The sequence below is a fragment of the Drosophila ananassae genome, chromosome 2R, assembly GCF_017639315.1.
Source record: "Drosophila ananassae strain 14024-0371.13 chromosome 2R, ASM1763931v2, whole genome shotgun sequence".
Lineage (NCBI taxonomy): Eukaryota > Metazoa > Arthropoda > Insecta > Diptera > Drosophilidae > Drosophila > Drosophila ananassae.
Genome location: NC_057928.1, coordinates 22,909,331 through 22,926,363, shown reverse-complemented (window position 1 = coordinate 22,926,363; position 17,033 = coordinate 22,909,331). Strand labels below are relative to the sequence as shown.

General features: G+C 43.4%; 2 protein-coding genes across 3 annotated transcripts in view; one reads left to right on the top strand and one right to left on the bottom strand.

Annotated features, from left to right (window-relative positions):
- The first annotated feature begins 1,308 nt into the window (after positions 1–1,308).
- LOC6507803 lies at positions 1,309–2,029 on the top strand. Its single transcript, XM_001956342.3, has one exon. The coding sequence runs from the start codon at positions 1,419–1,421 to the stop codon at positions 1,662–1,664; it is 246 nt and encodes an 81-aa protein (XP_001956378.1). The 5' UTR covers positions 1,309–1,418; the 3' UTR covers positions 1,665–2,029.
- A 583-nt stretch (positions 2,030–2,612) lies between these two features.
- Positions 2,613–17,033, bottom strand: part of LOC6507254 (echinoderm microtubule-associated protein-like CG42247) — a 39,490-nt gene continuing 25,069 nt past the window's right edge. For both annotated transcript variants that reach the window (XM_001956343.4, XM_032454332.2), the window contains 10 exons: positions 13,065–13,259; positions 6,232–6,348; positions 5,576–5,964; positions 5,366–5,515; positions 5,126–5,297; positions 4,965–5,060; positions 4,498–4,896; positions 4,017–4,434; positions 3,561–3,957; positions 2,613–3,495 (listed from right to left, as the gene is read on the bottom strand). In XM_001956343.4, coding sequence (XP_001956379.2) covers positions 3,342–3,495; positions 3,561–3,957; positions 4,017–4,434; positions 4,498–4,896; positions 4,965–5,060; positions 5,126–5,297; positions 5,366–5,515; positions 5,576–5,964; positions 6,232–6,348; positions 13,065–13,259 — 2,487 coding nt within the window. In that variant the 3' untranslated portion in view covers positions 2,613–3,341. The remainder of the gene's footprint in view (positions 3,496–3,560; positions 3,958–4,016; positions 4,435–4,497; positions 4,897–4,964; positions 5,061–5,125; positions 5,298–5,365; positions 5,516–5,575; positions 5,965–6,231; positions 6,349–13,064; positions 13,260–17,033) is intronic.

Below are 17,033 nucleotides of genomic sequence, written 5' to 3'. Positions count from 1 at the left end.
AGTCGGCCGTATCGATCCGAATCGATTTGTTCCAAATCGTTGCAATTCAATTGAGAGAGTCGACTCCTTGGCTTTGGCTTTTGGGCATCCTTTTACCATTTAGTTTCAGCTGTTCGACACGATCCATTTGGTGTTTTACGCTCATTTCGGCCCGAACAAAGTTATTCTGGCTAAATGTGGAGAGGTTTGGTTATGCGTAAATCGGAGTAAATCGAAATACTCCTACAATATGATACGCTGGAAATCGCAATTTTCACGTTAATCCTAATTATCTTTTGAACTTAATTGCTTAATTAGAAGACTATACGAGTGTGGTGTTTCGAAGAGGCAGGTCGTAAGGTGTATCTTATGGATTGCTAGAACGAATTTGATTTTAGTATCAGTACGACTCCTGGGAGGTTAATTTTATGAAAACAGGATAAGATAGTCGGTGGGTTAGATCTTTTGTCGGCATTTGTGTTTAATTATCCCTTGAAGGTTGAACCATTTTATAAGCATGATAAGAAAATGGATAAGACTGGAATCTTTTATACGGAGACTGGTACTTTCAAAGGAGGGTGTACCTTATCTAATTTCCCAGTTCTTTTTATTTGGAATAATTAGAACTTAGATAGGACTCGGATTAATAGTTTGGTCATGGAGTATTAAGATTAAAAGAAGTCTGAATTGTTACTTGGGCTGAAAAGGTATTTCTCTATATATTTAGTTTTTGGGCAGAGCATAAAGAAACTATTCTTTAGCTTTGGTTTTGTTGAAAATGTTATATTATTTTTGTAGTATCCTCCTATGTTAATTCTTTTTATCAACCTTTATAAGCTTCAAACTTCTCTTATTAATATTATTTGAAAGATCTCTTAGATACTATCAAATAAAAGTGCATTCTATGGATATAGTTTGTGAATTTCTTACACTTTTTTTTTATAATATCTTAAGTACCAGTTATTATATTTTTACTTCGCAGATTGGCCATCATCCCATATGCTATGATATCCCGAGTGATCCTAATTTGTGAAATTGTTATATTAATCTCATATTGATCTCTGCCGCCCCATTTCGTGACTCTGTATTTTTATTTCAGATCTTGTTGGTTAATCAAAATAACCGCCCCAGAAAGAGCCCGCAGCAATGGCAATTAATTTGGCTTGAACTCAGATAAATTGCTACAGTTCATGTGAGAAAATCCGTTACGAAGTAGCCGAGCAGGTAAGTCCTTGTTACCTGCCCGGAAAATTTGATGACGCATCCTCTCATCCCTTATCCCTGGTGGTTTCGCAGAGCAGGTAGGAGAGCCAGAAAGGACCCTCCAGCGGGTATAAAAAGGCGTCCCGACAACCAAACAGCATCATTCAAGCAACAGTTCTTCATCTGAACACATCATCAGTTACAGTCCTGCAAAGTAATTTCCAAAATCCTTCAACATGTTCGCCGAAGCAGCTATTTCCACCGCCAACTCCAACGGAGTTTCTGAGAAACAATCTCTCACTGGTGCCTCCGCCAACATGAAGAAGCTGCTGAAGTCCTTCAAGAGGATCTTCAAGAACTCCAAGTCCAGTGGAGAGAAGCAAGTCGCCGAGCTGCTCTACCACACTTGCCACACCGAGGAGGAGCACCAGAACTGGCTCAACGAGCAACTGGAGGCCAAGCAAATCAGCCTCCGCCATTGAGTTCTTCTTCTGGAAAAGCCTCGAAAAACTCCTCCAATCAAGAATAATCTGTGATGTGACCCGCTTCAAAGGTCGATAAAAGGGCACGTCGGCTTTAAACTCCAACTGTGATGACGAGAACACGAGACTGACTCACTTTCGTGCCTCGGAAGCAACTCCTTCGCCCGTTGCTTCCGCCAACTGTACATATTCAACCACCTAGCTCTAAGATTGTCTTCAATAATGCTTTAATTTAGTCTAAGTTCTTAGTTAGTAATCATTGTCTTCCATTAGAGTTAAGCGAATCATTGTCTTCCATGTTTGTTTGTTTAGGGTTCAAAATTAGGTTAAGAATAAAAATTCCTGCAAAGGAAACCAAAACAAAATCTTATGGTCTTATTTATTTTGATTGTTTTGCAGCAATATAAAAATCCTTTTTTTGCTGAATAGATTTCTTCAAAAAGAATTATTCTAGGAGTATAATTCTTTCTTTCTCTCTAAAAATAAAAATGAAATTCACCTCTACTGCTGTTGACTTTAAAGTTCAATATTTCTTAGGGCATCCTATCCTACTAAATTTTAAGCGAAGTCCACATGAGTTGGAAATTAATTAAAAACATGGCTAATATGATTATAACTAAACTATGATCTTAAAATACATTCTAAATGCGACTCAATAATGTGCTCTATTATTGTGGACAATATCTTCCCTAAGAAATTCAAAATAAAAGGTTCCGAAGGAACGGTTGGAAACTGAAGGAATGGATGCCAAATTTTGTATATAAAAATATACATATTTCCCTTCCTATCTTTTTAAAAACCCAACAGTCTTTATAATTTTAAAGTCCTATATATTAAAAAGGTTTATTGCAGCCCTGCACAGTGGCGCCAGCATTCGAAGCGGCTGGTAGAGGTACTAACCACAGCGTTGCCACTTTGCCAACACTCATAAAAAGCCCGCTCTTTCCGTTCTGTTTCAAACTGTTTATTTATTTCAACGCTTATAATAAAATTTGCTATAACAATACACATTCGATATATAAGTATATATGTATGTTGGAAGTGCACTTGGGTTTCGTTATTTCGTGTTCGTGATCTTGGGTGAGATGTATGTCTGTTTTGTCACTTGCTGTCTGTCTGGTTTGCTGCGCTAGTTCGGGAAGATTGCTGACAGCATCCTGGAAGATGAAGTATTTCTATGCTGTCGTCATAGGGCTGTTTGTATATAGAGTTTTGAGTAGTTATAGATCCACCAGTGGCATTGAGAGTTAGTTCGAACAAATATGTTATATCTATGAAATGCAAATGGCAAGACCGGAACGGAAGATTGAATTTCGGAGTGGAAGCCGACTTTTTGGATTGAATTCGATTGCTAGTGTGCGTAATTTGCTGGTGCTGTTTTCCTCATTTCTCAAAAACTTCTCAAAAATGTTAAATTTCCATCGTATTCGGTGCAATTATCTAATATCAATATTTCGTTCATCTAACAAAACCAAAAACGGAACGCTGGCCAATTGTTGTTCGTCTGAGTCTAGCAAGCAGGTCACTGCCCAGTCGGAGGTCTCTCGATTCTCACTGGTAGTCCACCGAATCGCTGTCGAGGATCGTCGAGGAGACCCTGGAGGCGCGGCGGTGCCAGTAGTCCGAGTAGCCCGCCTCGTACTGGGCGGCGGTGCGGTGCCACGGTGGCCATTTCAGCTATTCCTCGACAATGTCCCACACCATCAGGGAAGCGTCTGTGCCGCCCACTGTGATGAGCGTGTGGTCGCCGCACAGGAACCGGACGCAGGCCAGCATTCCGGAGTACACCTTCGATTCGTGGAACTCGGCGCGGGGCGAGATGCAGGGGTATCTGGAAATCATATGATTGAATGTATATCCCCAATTTCTAACCCCACTTCTAACCCTATTTCTCACCTAAATAATCTCAAGTATCCCTCGGCATCCCCGGAGGCCAACATATCATGCCCCGCGGAACGACTGCAGGTTGCTACGATGGTGTTGGTGCCGCTGTAGTAGCGATTGCTCCACTGACCCGCCACCAGGAAGCCCACGGTGCAGTTGTTGGTCAGCCACTTGACGTCCTTCATGGCAATTGGACTGCGCTCCGGGGACAGTGACTTGGCGTCCCAGAAGAGCAAGTCAAAGTCAATGGTCACCGTTTGGACAAAGTTTCCGTCCATGCTCCAGTCCAGATGGGTCAGCGGCTGGGAGCCACGAATCTTGTTGACCTTCTTGTAGGAGAAGCCATCGCGAGAAACGCGAAACAGATAAATGCTGCCATTCTGCGAGCCCATGGCGATCATATCGCCCACTGAAAGATATTGGAAGGATATAGACATTAATGTTTACACGAATGAATCCAGATCCTACCCTGGTTGTAGGACACACAGTTGATGGGCGATCCACAGACGCGCAGCGTCAACATGACCGCTCCGTTCTCGCAGTTGATGACGAGCAGATGGCCCTCGGTGCTGCCAGCAGCCAGAGTGCCAAAGGGATGGAATGCCAGGGCGACGCACTCGTAGCCCGTCTGAATGGTCCAGATTAGCTTGTTCTTTCGCCAGAGAGCCACGTGCTTGTCGTGCCCGGCGGTGGCGTACAGCTCGTCGTCCGGATGTGCGGCCAGGCCCCAGAGCTGTCGCCCGTGGCCGAAGACCACCTGAGTGAAGCGGCGCTGCAGGGAACCCTCCAGGATGTTGTTTCGCGTGGTGCCCACATAGATGTTGCCGTCATTGCGACCCGGACGCTGCGGGTAGATGGTCCTCACGCCGCCAGCGGCTTCAGGGAGCTGAAGAGGATAAAGTTTAAGGATTCAGTATAATTTAAACACTTTATTTTATTAACTTCTCACCTTAGTATCGGCTATCTTCTTGTAGTTCTGCAGGGAGTCCCAGGCTGCAATCTTGCGATCCTTCTCTCCGCCAGATAGCAGGGTGCCCTCGCCCAGCATGATCAGGCACCCGATGCCCTTGTTGTGGGCCTCGAACTCCGTGCGGACGAAATAGGCCCCGTCGGAGTCCACCGAGTAGATGGTAATAAAGCCATCCGAGTCGGCCGTGATTACATCTCCGTCCGGCTCGAACTGCACGCTGGTGACATGGGAACGCGACGGCTGCTTAACGATGTCTGTTCGCTCGAAGAAGCCATCCTTGCGCCGGTGCCAGAAGGCCAGGTGGCCACGACCATGGGTGATGATGAGGTTATCGTCCAGCGGGTGGAACGCCGCCCCCGACAATCCCTCCTGCAGGGTCTGTAATTGGTTCAGAGACTGGGATTAGGCCCAAGACCTAAGTAGATGGGATTAGAGAAGCAACTTACGGCCACTTTCCCCAGCAGATGACCCCACTGCCATTGCCACACCGACAGGATACTTTCACGGCCACTGTCCACTGCCAGGATGTAGCTGCCGCCATTCTGAAAGGGGATTTGGGATAGTTACTCCGTAATTAGCAGACCCTTCTCTCGGGGGTGACATTTACCAATTGCGAGAAGGCCACGGCGGTCACCCCGCTGTCCAGTTCGCCCATCCCGAAAACGTAAAGGGTCTGCAAGGACTCGGTGCTCCAGATGCGAACGTGTGCTTGCGATTTGCGATCTCGTCCAGCCTTCTGCCCTGAGGCCACCAGTTCCCTAGAGGGATGAACGTCCATGCTGGGAACCGATATGGAAGATGGATTAACAAAACAGACGGTTTACGATTTTAAGGAAGAAACACCCACCACATAATGTCCTCGGTGTGTCCTGTGTAGTGCCTCTGGGCGTCCTCATCCCGATCGAAAAGCACGGCCACAGCGGCCACATAGTAGAGCAGTTCTCCGGAGGGCAGAACCCAGAGATTACGCCGGGCATCAATGCCGCGGTAGCCATGGCTGAAAAAAGTCTCTAATCTCAGTATGGATTCGAATTTGAAGCACTTCCTGGCTACTTACACCCATTGAAGCTGCAGTTTTTTGTCCGGCGGGGAGTTGTCCGCCGGGGCATGGTGTACGGGCGGATAGAAGGTGCGCCTTAGCCCCCGAATCGTCACTTTGGTGGGCTCCTCTTTCATGATATCTAGCATGGTGTACTCCCCATTCGGTCGCAGGATCTCGCTCTCCGGCGCGTACAGTATCCTTGGCCGGCTCTTGCTCCTGGGCCGGGCCCCGCGCAACGGTACCTTGGGCAGCTCATCCGTGGGCAGTATGGGTGCAGCGGCCACCACCGAGGGGCGGGAGCGAGAGCGCCGGATGGGCGAGCCGGCGATGAGGGCCGTTCCCGTGGCCAAATAGAAGGTGTCTACGTCAGCGAACTCGTTTCTCAGTTGAGAGAAACTGCGAACCTATCAGAGGGGCATTATAAAAAGGATTATTTAAATGTTCTGCCATTTAAGAGGATAATAATATAGTAATAGAAGAAGGTAATGGCTCCAGTTGGGTTTTCCACACCCATGCCAGGATTCCGGTTAAGCCAATTTGTCAAATCATTTTGCAAGTCGGCCAAGTTTGGTTCTGCATTAAGTTATTAAGCCGTGTCAAGGTCGGCCAGCACACTTCCCATCCTCACCCACACCCACACCCACACCCCAGGGTCTTGGGCTTATACGTACCTCCTGGCCAGTGCCTGTGTACATTTTCTTTGCTCCGTTAATTTTCAGCACTTGACCCAAATCCTCGAGCACTTCCTCGAACGGCTGTGAGGTGCGTAGGTTCAACAAAACGCGACACTGAAACGAGGGAAGGCGATGTTGCATGAGTATATAGATTTGTATATAGCTGGAATCACGTGTTAAATCTGGACGGGTAATTAGTCTGGCCCAGAATATACCATACACGGCCCTACACCATGCTGGCCCGGGCCTTTTCAACACATTTTACTTGACCTGCGGTCAAAAATTTAGTCATGGCACGCAACTTCCGTTCAGGGCTCTCCCCTCAACAAATTCTCCCCTCGCATCCCTTGCCAATTTTTGCCCACTAATGCTTATAATTATATGTTGTCGTCGACTCGCGTCCTGGTCCTAGTCCTCCGACCTAGCCGCATCCTCCGCCTCAGCCACTTTCCTTTGATCGAGCCTGTGACCCAGTTTGAGTTTTATTTTAATGCTTAATACATTTTATTTGTTGGCGGCATCAGTACGAAGCGGCGGCATTGTTTGCCTCTGCCCCATTGTAGCTGTTGTTGTTGCACTTGAGCTTTTGCGCTCATAATTGGGTGAATCCCCCGACCGCCCAAAAGCCACCCACAATGAAGGCCACGCTTTGTTGCATTTGTTCCTGTGGCTGGTGGCTTCTGGCTGCTGGCTGCTCGCTGTCGACTGCCGGCTGGCGCTTGACTTTGGCTTCTCTGCTCTTGCTGCTTATTTTTCGAGTGGAACACTCGAGTTTTAATGACCTTCAGCGGCCCCAGATAACAGTCATTCACGCGTGTTAAAGAAGAATTTGTCTCCCATCCAGCCGGCATCATCCTAAGGACTCGCTTCAACGCATAAAATTAAAGCAGCCTGCCAGCTAAACACAAAAAAAACTCAAAAAGGGAGGAAAACCAACAGGACGACAACGATAAAGTTTCGCCGTTGTCTGGACGCAAGCTCAGTTTAATTTATGTATTTAGTTTGGCTTCGAAAAAGGCGTCGTTTTAATGGTTTTATGTCCGTGTTGAGTGGTTTTCCCCGCGCATCACCGTTGCCACTTAATTTCCCGCCCAAGTCCGACGACTGATTGCCGGCAAACAGAGAAAAACCAAAAATGACCAAAAAAAAAAGTCCAGGTTATAACTTTTGGCGCCCTTCTAGAAGCCCACTCTACCGACCAACACGCATTTATCCAGCTCATTTTGAAGTTTTTGGGGAAAAAGTTTTTGGAAATTTGACTTCTCGTTAGGCTTGACAAAATATTAAAAACTTTTTTTTACTATTTTTTTTTGGTAAATTCGTGAATCAATTATAATTATCATCGAAGTGGGCCGCTAACTATCTGTTACAGAGAAAGTTTTTGGTGACACTTCATGATTTCATTTCATACTTCATTACTGTCAGAAAATAAGGCAGGGTTTTGGAGGGTTTTTAATTTCAATATGTAAGTAGTTCCACCTATCTTTAATCTAGTGGGTTCTATGGTCCAACATCTATTTTTCAAACCCATTGTGCTTGCAAGTTGATCGCATATTTGTGTATTTCGTTGCCTTTTTTACCTTTTTTATGGTTAGCCATTTGATTTAGAGTGACGACCGTTCCGACTACCGAAACGCATGTCCTTTATGGGTCGTTAGACGAACTGGTTCAGGTGGCGACCGGAGCGTACCGGACCGGACCCCCTGGTTTCGGTCTCTATTTATCACAATTTATTTATGGTTTATCAAAGCGTAACACCTGGGACAGGGCAATTGTCCGGCAAAAATGTTTTTCAAATTCAAATGGTGATGGAAGAGCCAGGTTTTCATCAAAATAGAGAGAACCAAGGAGTTTCCTTGAAACACAATACTTTGAAGAGAAAGGATTTAAGTTTCAGCTTGAATTTAGAGTTGACTTCGAGCCAAAATAATAACGTTGATAGAGCAAATATCCATTAGGAAAATGATGGCCATTGGTTGTGGGTAAAGTTTTCCTAAACTTTTCTTTCGGCAGCCCAATCGACTGTCACTTAATTTACTGGAAAATTAATTGACAGGACAGAAGCTGAAAAGATGCTTTTAATAATTTAGTGCAATGCATTTCGTACTCGAACTGCTGCAAACTGTCGATGTCTATGCCATAAATTATGCACGAACTTGTCCCTCTTGTCCCTCGGATGCCCACTTTTTGTCATCCAGCATGTGTGTGTTAGGGTGTGTGAGTTAATGTATACATCACAGACACCAACGCTGGCGCACAAGGGAGCCATTCCGAAGATGCCGTGATGAGGCGTCATGCATATGGGGCTGTGGATGTGGCTGCGACATGGACTATAAACAAATATAATTATGTGAGCAAATAATTACATTATCGGGTACGTTGCCAGCTCCAATCAGGTGGCCCAAACAATTGGCGTTTGTTAAGCCAATTACGTGCAGTTTTCGGTAGGCGGCATCGGCAGGACCTGCCATCTGCCGGAAGGAAATGGCCAGGAACTTGTCCAGCGTCCTGCGTCCTGCACAGACACTGCATGCATGTGTGATTTAAATTTTCAACATTGCTCGTCTCGTCTGTGAACTTCTCCCTGCCCGTCCTACCAGTTTTTTCCCATTTTTTCTTCCTAGCATTCAATCGCTCGGCCGTTGCAAGGTTGATTTAATCTTGGTGACGTCAAAACCATGCAAATTTTCCAAATATTTTCGTTTGCGGCAACTTCTCGTACACTCTTTTTTTCCTTCAGACACACAAAGGAATTCCAATAAAATACAAACATGCATAAAACAAAAGACGTTAAACTGCAGGAGCTGTCGTCCTTATTGTCGTCAACGCTCGTTCGTTGAGTTGCATAAAAGGGAACAAAAGTAATTTAAATGAAAAACACGTCAACACAAGGATATTATATGGCTTAAATGGTTGAAAACTTAAAGGATTATTGCATAACACATAAATACGATTTATTTTCAATTAAGGTATATATAATTATTATACTTTATAAGAATATTAAACAAGAAATGTATAATCTATCCCTTCTAGTTCTTTCGTAGAGTGAATTGCTGTTTTTTACAATTTTTTTAGCCCTCTTTTTATTTGCTTCCAGCTCGGCCTTTTTGTGCTTGGCTTCATGGAAAGCACACATGGTGGAGGCCAAAGAAACTGGCAGAGTCAGGTGAGGCTGCTTTGCTGTCTCAATACCCACGGGGCGTATACGTTATGGAAAAAAGTGAACCGATATGCAGATCGCTCAAACAAGAGCTATCGTATGTGTTCATAAACACAAAATAACCAAAGGACTGGCTAAAGTTTCCACTAGAGCGTCAAACACGTAAGCTGCAAGTTGACAAAGTCACAACGTGGCAGCGACAACAAAACGCCATGCGACACGTTGCACTTTAGTTTGCCCAAATGCCCTAGCAGTATAGAGTGATATACGTATCTATATATTCAAACTAGAAAGGAGCAGAGGGATCGGTGAAAGCGGCGACATTCCCGCCAATATTGAGTAGCATGCCATTATGCATAGCCATTTATTGTGGCTTTCAATTGCATTACCCGAACGAGCAGCCAGCGGAGGCAGTCAGGCCACTTGATATGGCCATAGATATAGACGTTTTCTACTCTCTCTGGGTAGGAGTGTGTGTGTTTGTATTTTTGGGCCAGACACAAACAAAACAAATAAACACAAACAAGGGAGACCACGCAGACAAGGGCCAAAACACAGAGACACTGCCAGACAAGGAAGTACATTGTGTGTATTCTGATTATGTATGATGACTATGATTATGACAACATAAATAATCATAAATTAAAATGATGTTTTAATTTAACAATTTTGATTTTTTCTTATTGTTTTTCTTCTAATAAATATTTTAGGAGAGTCTTCCAAACTATAAACCAAGATAAGTCTTTTTTAGAAAATCACTATGTTTCCTACAAATCTAACTAATCTATCACAAATAAAGTATTTATTAGGGAAAATAAGAGAATGCCTTTATTCAATTTAAATATTTTTTGAATAGTTCGATTTCTACAAAAAGTTAGTGTAACAGCACCCAAAAAAAGAGGGTGTGGAAACGGATCTCCGGGGGATGTACGTGTAATGCAATCGGCGTCAGCACCCCGTACTTTGGGGGCTCCACGTTCGGAGTACCACCAGAGCACATACATTTATTTTCGCCAGGACTTCGGGGCTTGTCGGTCGCTCGACATGTCCTTGGCCTTGGTCAATGGGCGCGTGCAGAGTTCGGTTCAACAGCAGCAGCAGTAGAAGCAACAACAACTGAGCCAACAACCAGTATGACTACTACAATTTCCTCTTTCGCTTTTGTTGTCGATTGTACTTTGGTCGAATTTGCATTGCAAACTCCATTAAGTGTGTCTAATAAATGGTGGGGCAAGGAGGGCAGAGCGGGGAAAATGGAAAAACCTGGCGCGCCAAAGGGCTTTCTGTTGCCATTGTCTTAGCCATTAATGAAATTCGATTTTGGTCTGGCCAAAAAACATCTCTGGCACACGGCGACTAGCGACCAGAGACCAGCGACCGGCAACCGACAACCGGCGACGGACAAAGCCCCAAAAGTACCTGTCATGGATTTGGCTTGCCTGCCGCTAATTGGCCCGATCAGGCGCGGCCTTCTTCAAGGTTGCAGGCACAACAGAATAACAAAATGCCCAGCCCACGTGCTGAAAGGTGCCGATACGCCCACTACGTAATGTATTTTGATTCATAAAACTGCACGAATGCCCCACCTGAAACACCGGCAACTGGAAAGGCAAAAGGAAAATAAAATAAAAAAAAATATCGAACTGGAAAACAACAGTGGCTACAAAAATGTTACTTGCACTTAGGAAAATTACCATAAAACGTTACTACGACAACGGTCAGGGGATGAGGGCGTGGTGGCAATGGGGCAGGGCGTGATGCCGATGGGGCAAGTACGTTTATAGTGCCGAAGCCAATTCATATTTTAAAGGCATTTTCGTAATAATAACATAAATTATGGGAGTACGGGAGAGGGAAAGAGTTATGGGACCAAACACCTGAATACTGAAACTTTTTGCCAGCCATTTTTCTGGCTATACCCTGGAAGAGGGTAATGTTAGTTTTAGAATAGAGTTTGGTAAGGTTTAAAGAAGTGGTTTATAAAGTAGTATAGTATTATTTTTTAGCCTGTTTAGATGAGGTGCTTATACATCCTAAATTTTATTGTATAGCCATCTTAATAGAGTATTAATAGTTTCGATTTCTGCACTATTCTTTTGAAGTCGTATTTTATTTTTTGGCAATACTTTTCTGGCTGCTCTGTTTCTTGCCTTTTTTGTATGTCAGCGGAAATTACCAAATTGACCGTGGCTTCAATTTTGTTGCTGCTACTGGGAATTTTTTGTTGTCCAAGCTTGGGCCAACTCCCCTCAAGCTGCATACAATAAAATACAAATTGCAGACAATTGATTTTCCATATGATTGCTGGTGGCGAGTGTGCAGCCCCCGAAAGTAGGCAAAGGTTAATGGCGAACTTCTGTTTGGAGCTCTCACCTCCGAAAATGGCGAATGTCAAAGAGAATTGGTGGGGGGATTTTCGGTTTTTAGTATATCCATTAAAATTTAATCACTGCACTTGGGACTCTCCTATGGAAAATGCATAAATAAAATCGTGAATTATAATTGCGCAGTCAAAAGCCGAATGGAAAAAATATGACAGTGGAAATGCATTTGAAAAACGGGCGACCGCAACTAATGATGGCCCCCGGGGGCTGATCCAAGAATTCTGTGCTGAAAAACACATCAAAGTGGTTTTATTGTGTCGCGGGAAGAGTAAAATAAATTGTCAAATTATTTATGCGCCGGATTCCTTAATGACAGTTAAGTCAGTCGGGTCATGGGCTGTTGAGGCTTTTCCACTCTGGCTCGGTGTGAGAGTTCAGCTCAGCTCAGAAAAAAAACGGACAGCTAAAAAAATAAATAAACTCCACTGACCATAAAATATTGATGGCAAATATTTATACAAATAAAAGCGAATCGGTTTTGCTCTCAATTCTGAGTTGAAATCAATTTTTTTCCAACAGCAAGCGATCCACCAGCGAAGCGGAAAAGTAAATGCGCGACAAAATGAATTCAGAGGTCAGTCTGTGAGGTCAGGTGGTGCATCCCAGTTATATAAACTCTTATGGCATTCATATGTGCAGAAGGCTTTTCGCATATCTCCTTTAAATATTTAATCGCAAACAAATAAATATGTATTTTTTAATATTGACTCTCGAAATATTTAGCCAGCTTTGGCATATTTCATCGAGCACTTTGCATAAATTTCAATAAACTTTATTGGCTGTTGTTGGACCCGAATGGTAGTATGGCAGTACGAGTTGTATTCAGGCACGGCCTCTAATGCAATAGTCAAACATAAATTTACATAAATATTGCAGAAGGATGCGCGCTTTAATCGCGGCAATTAAAACATTTGCACAACGCATCGCTGCCTGGTTTGCTGGTTCGCTGTTGGTTGCAAATACAAACGAAATTGCGAAAATAGCGCAAATGCCCCACCGAATGCTCCGCAAACGTTGCGAAAATCTACCATAGCGGTTCATGGAGGTGCAACGGAGGTGCATGGAGGTGCATGGAGGTGCATGGAGGTGCTCATGGAAGGTTGTGGAAATTGCAGAGAGTGCCACACACCTCATCCCGCATCATCTACGAAAAATATTTTTGTGCATTGTTGATGACGTGGGCAGGCTGAAACAATAAATATAGAATGGAGATGGATCCCCCATAGAGGGGTAGGGTGGATGGGTGGAGAATTTTATACTCATCTGCATTCGAAACTGAAACTCACCTGCACCGAATGATCCAAATTATTGATGATGCGTATCACACGGCCGGCGCTGCGTTTTATCGAGCCTGATGTGGTCGATAATGTGCCCAAATCCGCTTCCATTATTGAGGGCTTCCGACTGGCGGGCTTGGAGCCCCAGCCCTGATTTCCAGGCGATGCATACCACATCCCGTTCTTCTTACCGTAGCTGGCCGGCTGTGTCCGGAGCCGTTCCGGGTTGAGGGAAACAGGAAGCGTTTGGGAAGCATGTAGGAAGTACAGGAAACAGAGAGCCAAGAATCGAGTACCGAAAAAGAGAGATGAACATACAGAGATAGGGTGAGTGGAAGTGGGAAACAAATAAATAGTAAAAATAGTACGTGCGAATGGCTGAATTTTTGGCATTGACTAGTGTCCCTACTTCTCAGGCCCCCCCAAGTATACATATAGTATGTATATGCCATTTAAAGATTGCCGGCATCGCGGCTTTCGTGAAAAATTCCGCGCAAATCTGGAATTAATTAAATTGTTTTGCAGCACGCACTCTTCTGGCTTGACCATGGACGTGTGGATGTGGTCCTGTTCCCAGTCCTGGTCCTGAAACAGGACACGCATCCACGCACGTCACAGCCGACTGCCCAAATCAACCAAATCTCCCCAAAAACTGCCCAGAGATACTCGTACTCAGAAATACACGCACTACCAGATTATCGCCCCCTCTATCCAGCTATCTAGCCCTCTGCCAAATGCAAAAGTTGGCCCAGTGTGTGGGAAATTTGGTTTTCTGTTTGTGAACTTATATTCTGCTCATCCCCATTTTGGCCTAGGGGGCATCAAAAATTCTCGTCTCTTTGGATGATAGCGTGAGGACTTTGGAGCATCTCTTGGAAGCTTATTAGAAACCAGATGAGCCGGGATAAGATGTCTAAGAACTCTTACTATAGATTTTGCTGCTCACATTAGCTTTGAGGCATTTATGTAGTTATTATTTTGAAATGTAAGCCTTCAAGTGGCTTGAAGGTATAACTTTTGCTTCAGCTCTGGATAATAATGAAAAATGTTCCGAAAATCGTTCTTATCTTGTCGAGCTGTCTGCCGTTTTTTGGACTGACAGTTTCCAACTTGATGGGAGCTTCTGGACCTTCGATTTTCTGCCTGTCAGTTTGGATAATGGTCACGCTGCCATCTCTATTCAGTGGCTCTTTGAAGCCACCAGGACGCCAAGCCGCAAATTGGAAAAGAAGTCGGCCGCAATTCTGATGTATGTCTAAAAGTACACACATATCTGTGTGTATTGGCTTTTATCTCATTGAATGATTAGAGTCACTGACAATGCGAGATTAGTTGGGCCGCAGCCTGAATAAATTATCAGCCTAATCTCCGGCACTCAGACTCCGGGCCTTTTGCTTTTCGAAGCTCCGACAAGGTTAATGACTCGGGAGGAGGACGGGAGGGTATTTATGGCCCCATCTACCTCCTTTCCATCTAAGTTTTCCATTTGTCTAATCATCCTGTGACGCCCCGGAGGCAAAATACCACTTTCATTCCGGACTTGCATTGCTTTGACAAATATTTGTGGCACTTTTTGTATTTTTTCAGTTTTGTGTTTCTGGGTGGAATGTCTTTAAATTGAGTTGCTCGCTTCACAATCAATTTGATAAATGCATTTTCCCATTTTTCGGTTCTCCGGCATATACAATATTTCAGGCAATTCTCTCAAGCTTTCTGCCAGCAGCAGAAGTTGAGCAGTCGAGGGGAGCCATAATTCAAAATAAATAAATTGTTTAATTTTAATTGTTTTTATTCTTCCTGCTTCGTCTCGATTCATTTCGATTCATTCCGTTTCCTTTCGTTTGATCCGTCCATCCGACGACCATCCGTCCCGTCAGCCTCCTTCATCGTAGCCGTCGTCGTAGGTGAAAATTCAATTTTAATTCCACATTCGGCTTCGATGGATTTTCAATTTAATTTTCCTTTTCTCTGCACTGCCCCACACTTTTGGGCCCGATTGCTTCCGCCCTCCTTTTGGCAATAAGCACTGGAACTGGCTCTCTGGCAAAGGTGAGCACGACAAGTGGATGGGATATACAATTATTGTAAACCGAAAACAGGAGCCAAAGGACGAAACAAAAAGTGGAAACTGAAATTAATGCAAATTCTTTTTTAACACAATTCCTCAGCCAGCAATTTTACATTTGCTTTGTGGAGCAAGCTCAACCGTAGACAGAGCCTCTCAAATGACCCCAATAATATTTTCAGAACTGCACGGAGCAAATTCAAGCCAAAAATTTATGATTTAAACAAAATATAATCATATAATATGCACTTAATTCTTTTCTCTGATAGAATTTTATTTGTTATTTATTTTAGTTTAATTTTTAAATGCTTGATTTAAGCCTTAAACTTTCTCTCTGTGGCTTAGGTACTACAAAATACTGGCCTTTTCCCAGCTCTGTTCACAAGGTTACAATCAAAATCAAGGCTTTTAATTGAAATTCAACAAAAATGCAGAATTTCAAATATGCTTTATTCGACACATATGTGTTTGTGTTTGTTCGCATGCTTCAGTGTTTCTGTATTTTTGTATTTTTGTATTTCTGTAGTTTTGTACTTTTGTGTTTGTGGAGGATTTGAAATTCGTGCAAATGGAAAGCCAAAAAACTCTATGTACGTGTCAATGATTGCCATTGCTATTGCCGGTTTCCGGTTAGGGGCGTGGCTGTGGGCGGACAAGGTTACGCTCACTTTGCCACATCCCCCCTCCATCATTTTGGTCAAAACCAATTAAAATTCCGCCAAAACATAATAATAAATATAAACAGTTTTTGCCATCTATTAAAATCGAGAATGATTACAATTTTTTTTTAATTTATTGAAAAAAGCCTCCTGCTGTGATTTAAGTCACATAGATGTAAGTAAATTGAAAAAACAAATTCAGCATGAAATTCCATTTGCCTAACCGCACATTTATTTAAAAAATATATTCGGCACTGGCTTCTTTGCTAATTCGACGAATTTAATCAAATTTTCATAATTATCCTTGCTAATAGGATTATCGCTTGGAACATTTTCCAATGGTTCTAATTATTTGGGATTCATTATATTTTGAATGATTTTGTTGCAAATTTGGCGGTGAAATTAAGGTTTTATAAACATTGTGTTGGTTTGGCGATAGAATACAACAATTTTAGAGTAATCAGAGAGGAGCTTCAATGTATTAGAGAATTTAGAAAGCCGGCTTTCCGAAACAGATATTGATTGGGTTTCTTGGTTTTTAATTAAAAACACGGTTTGCTGCCTCAACTGTTTGTTTTTTCAACATTTTTATATTTATTTAAATGAATCACATCTACCATTTGCATGTGTAATTTAATATTTATTGAACCAAAAGAAAATTACTTTGGTTGGAAAAACTTTAAAATTGGCCCAGATCAGAGGGAAAAAGAGGCGAGTCCTTTTTGACCAGGGGGGGATGGGCTCCTACCACTTAGCAACTAATATAACCAACCAAAAGCAGGGGGAGTTGCTCGGCAAAAGCTTAAATTACGCGCTCAATTAAACTTTAAGCAAGTTGGGAGAGGCCACCAATTCAATACAAAGGAGCCAGCAAAATCTAAACGCAACTTCAAAGCCCTTTCTACGTTTGACGTGCAGCCTCGCAGAAAATTCAGGCAGCCCCCAAAAGGGGGGCGGCTGTTGGCTGGTGTTATCGTTTTTTTGGGGGTGTGGCATCAGGAGCGTCTGAGTGGCAGCTTAAGATGCCGCATTTTACGCATATTTAAGCCGGGGCCCCACACAGCCACGCTATGCCCAGCACACAGCCAGCCCATGGTAATCTTTATGATTATTATTGCGGGTCCAAATTGGTTTTTGTTTCGACGTAAACAAATAAAATAGTTTGCCCAACAATCTGGTAAACAAATAAATATGTATTTACATTGCTGCCTAATATCGAACTGTTGCGATTCACACGTTCATGTGTGTTAATGT

Coding starts and splice junctions, on each gene's coding strand:
- LOC6507803 (XM_001956342.3), top strand. CDS start 1,419: ATGTTCGCCGAAGCAGCTATTTCCACCGCCAACTCCAACGGAGTTTCT.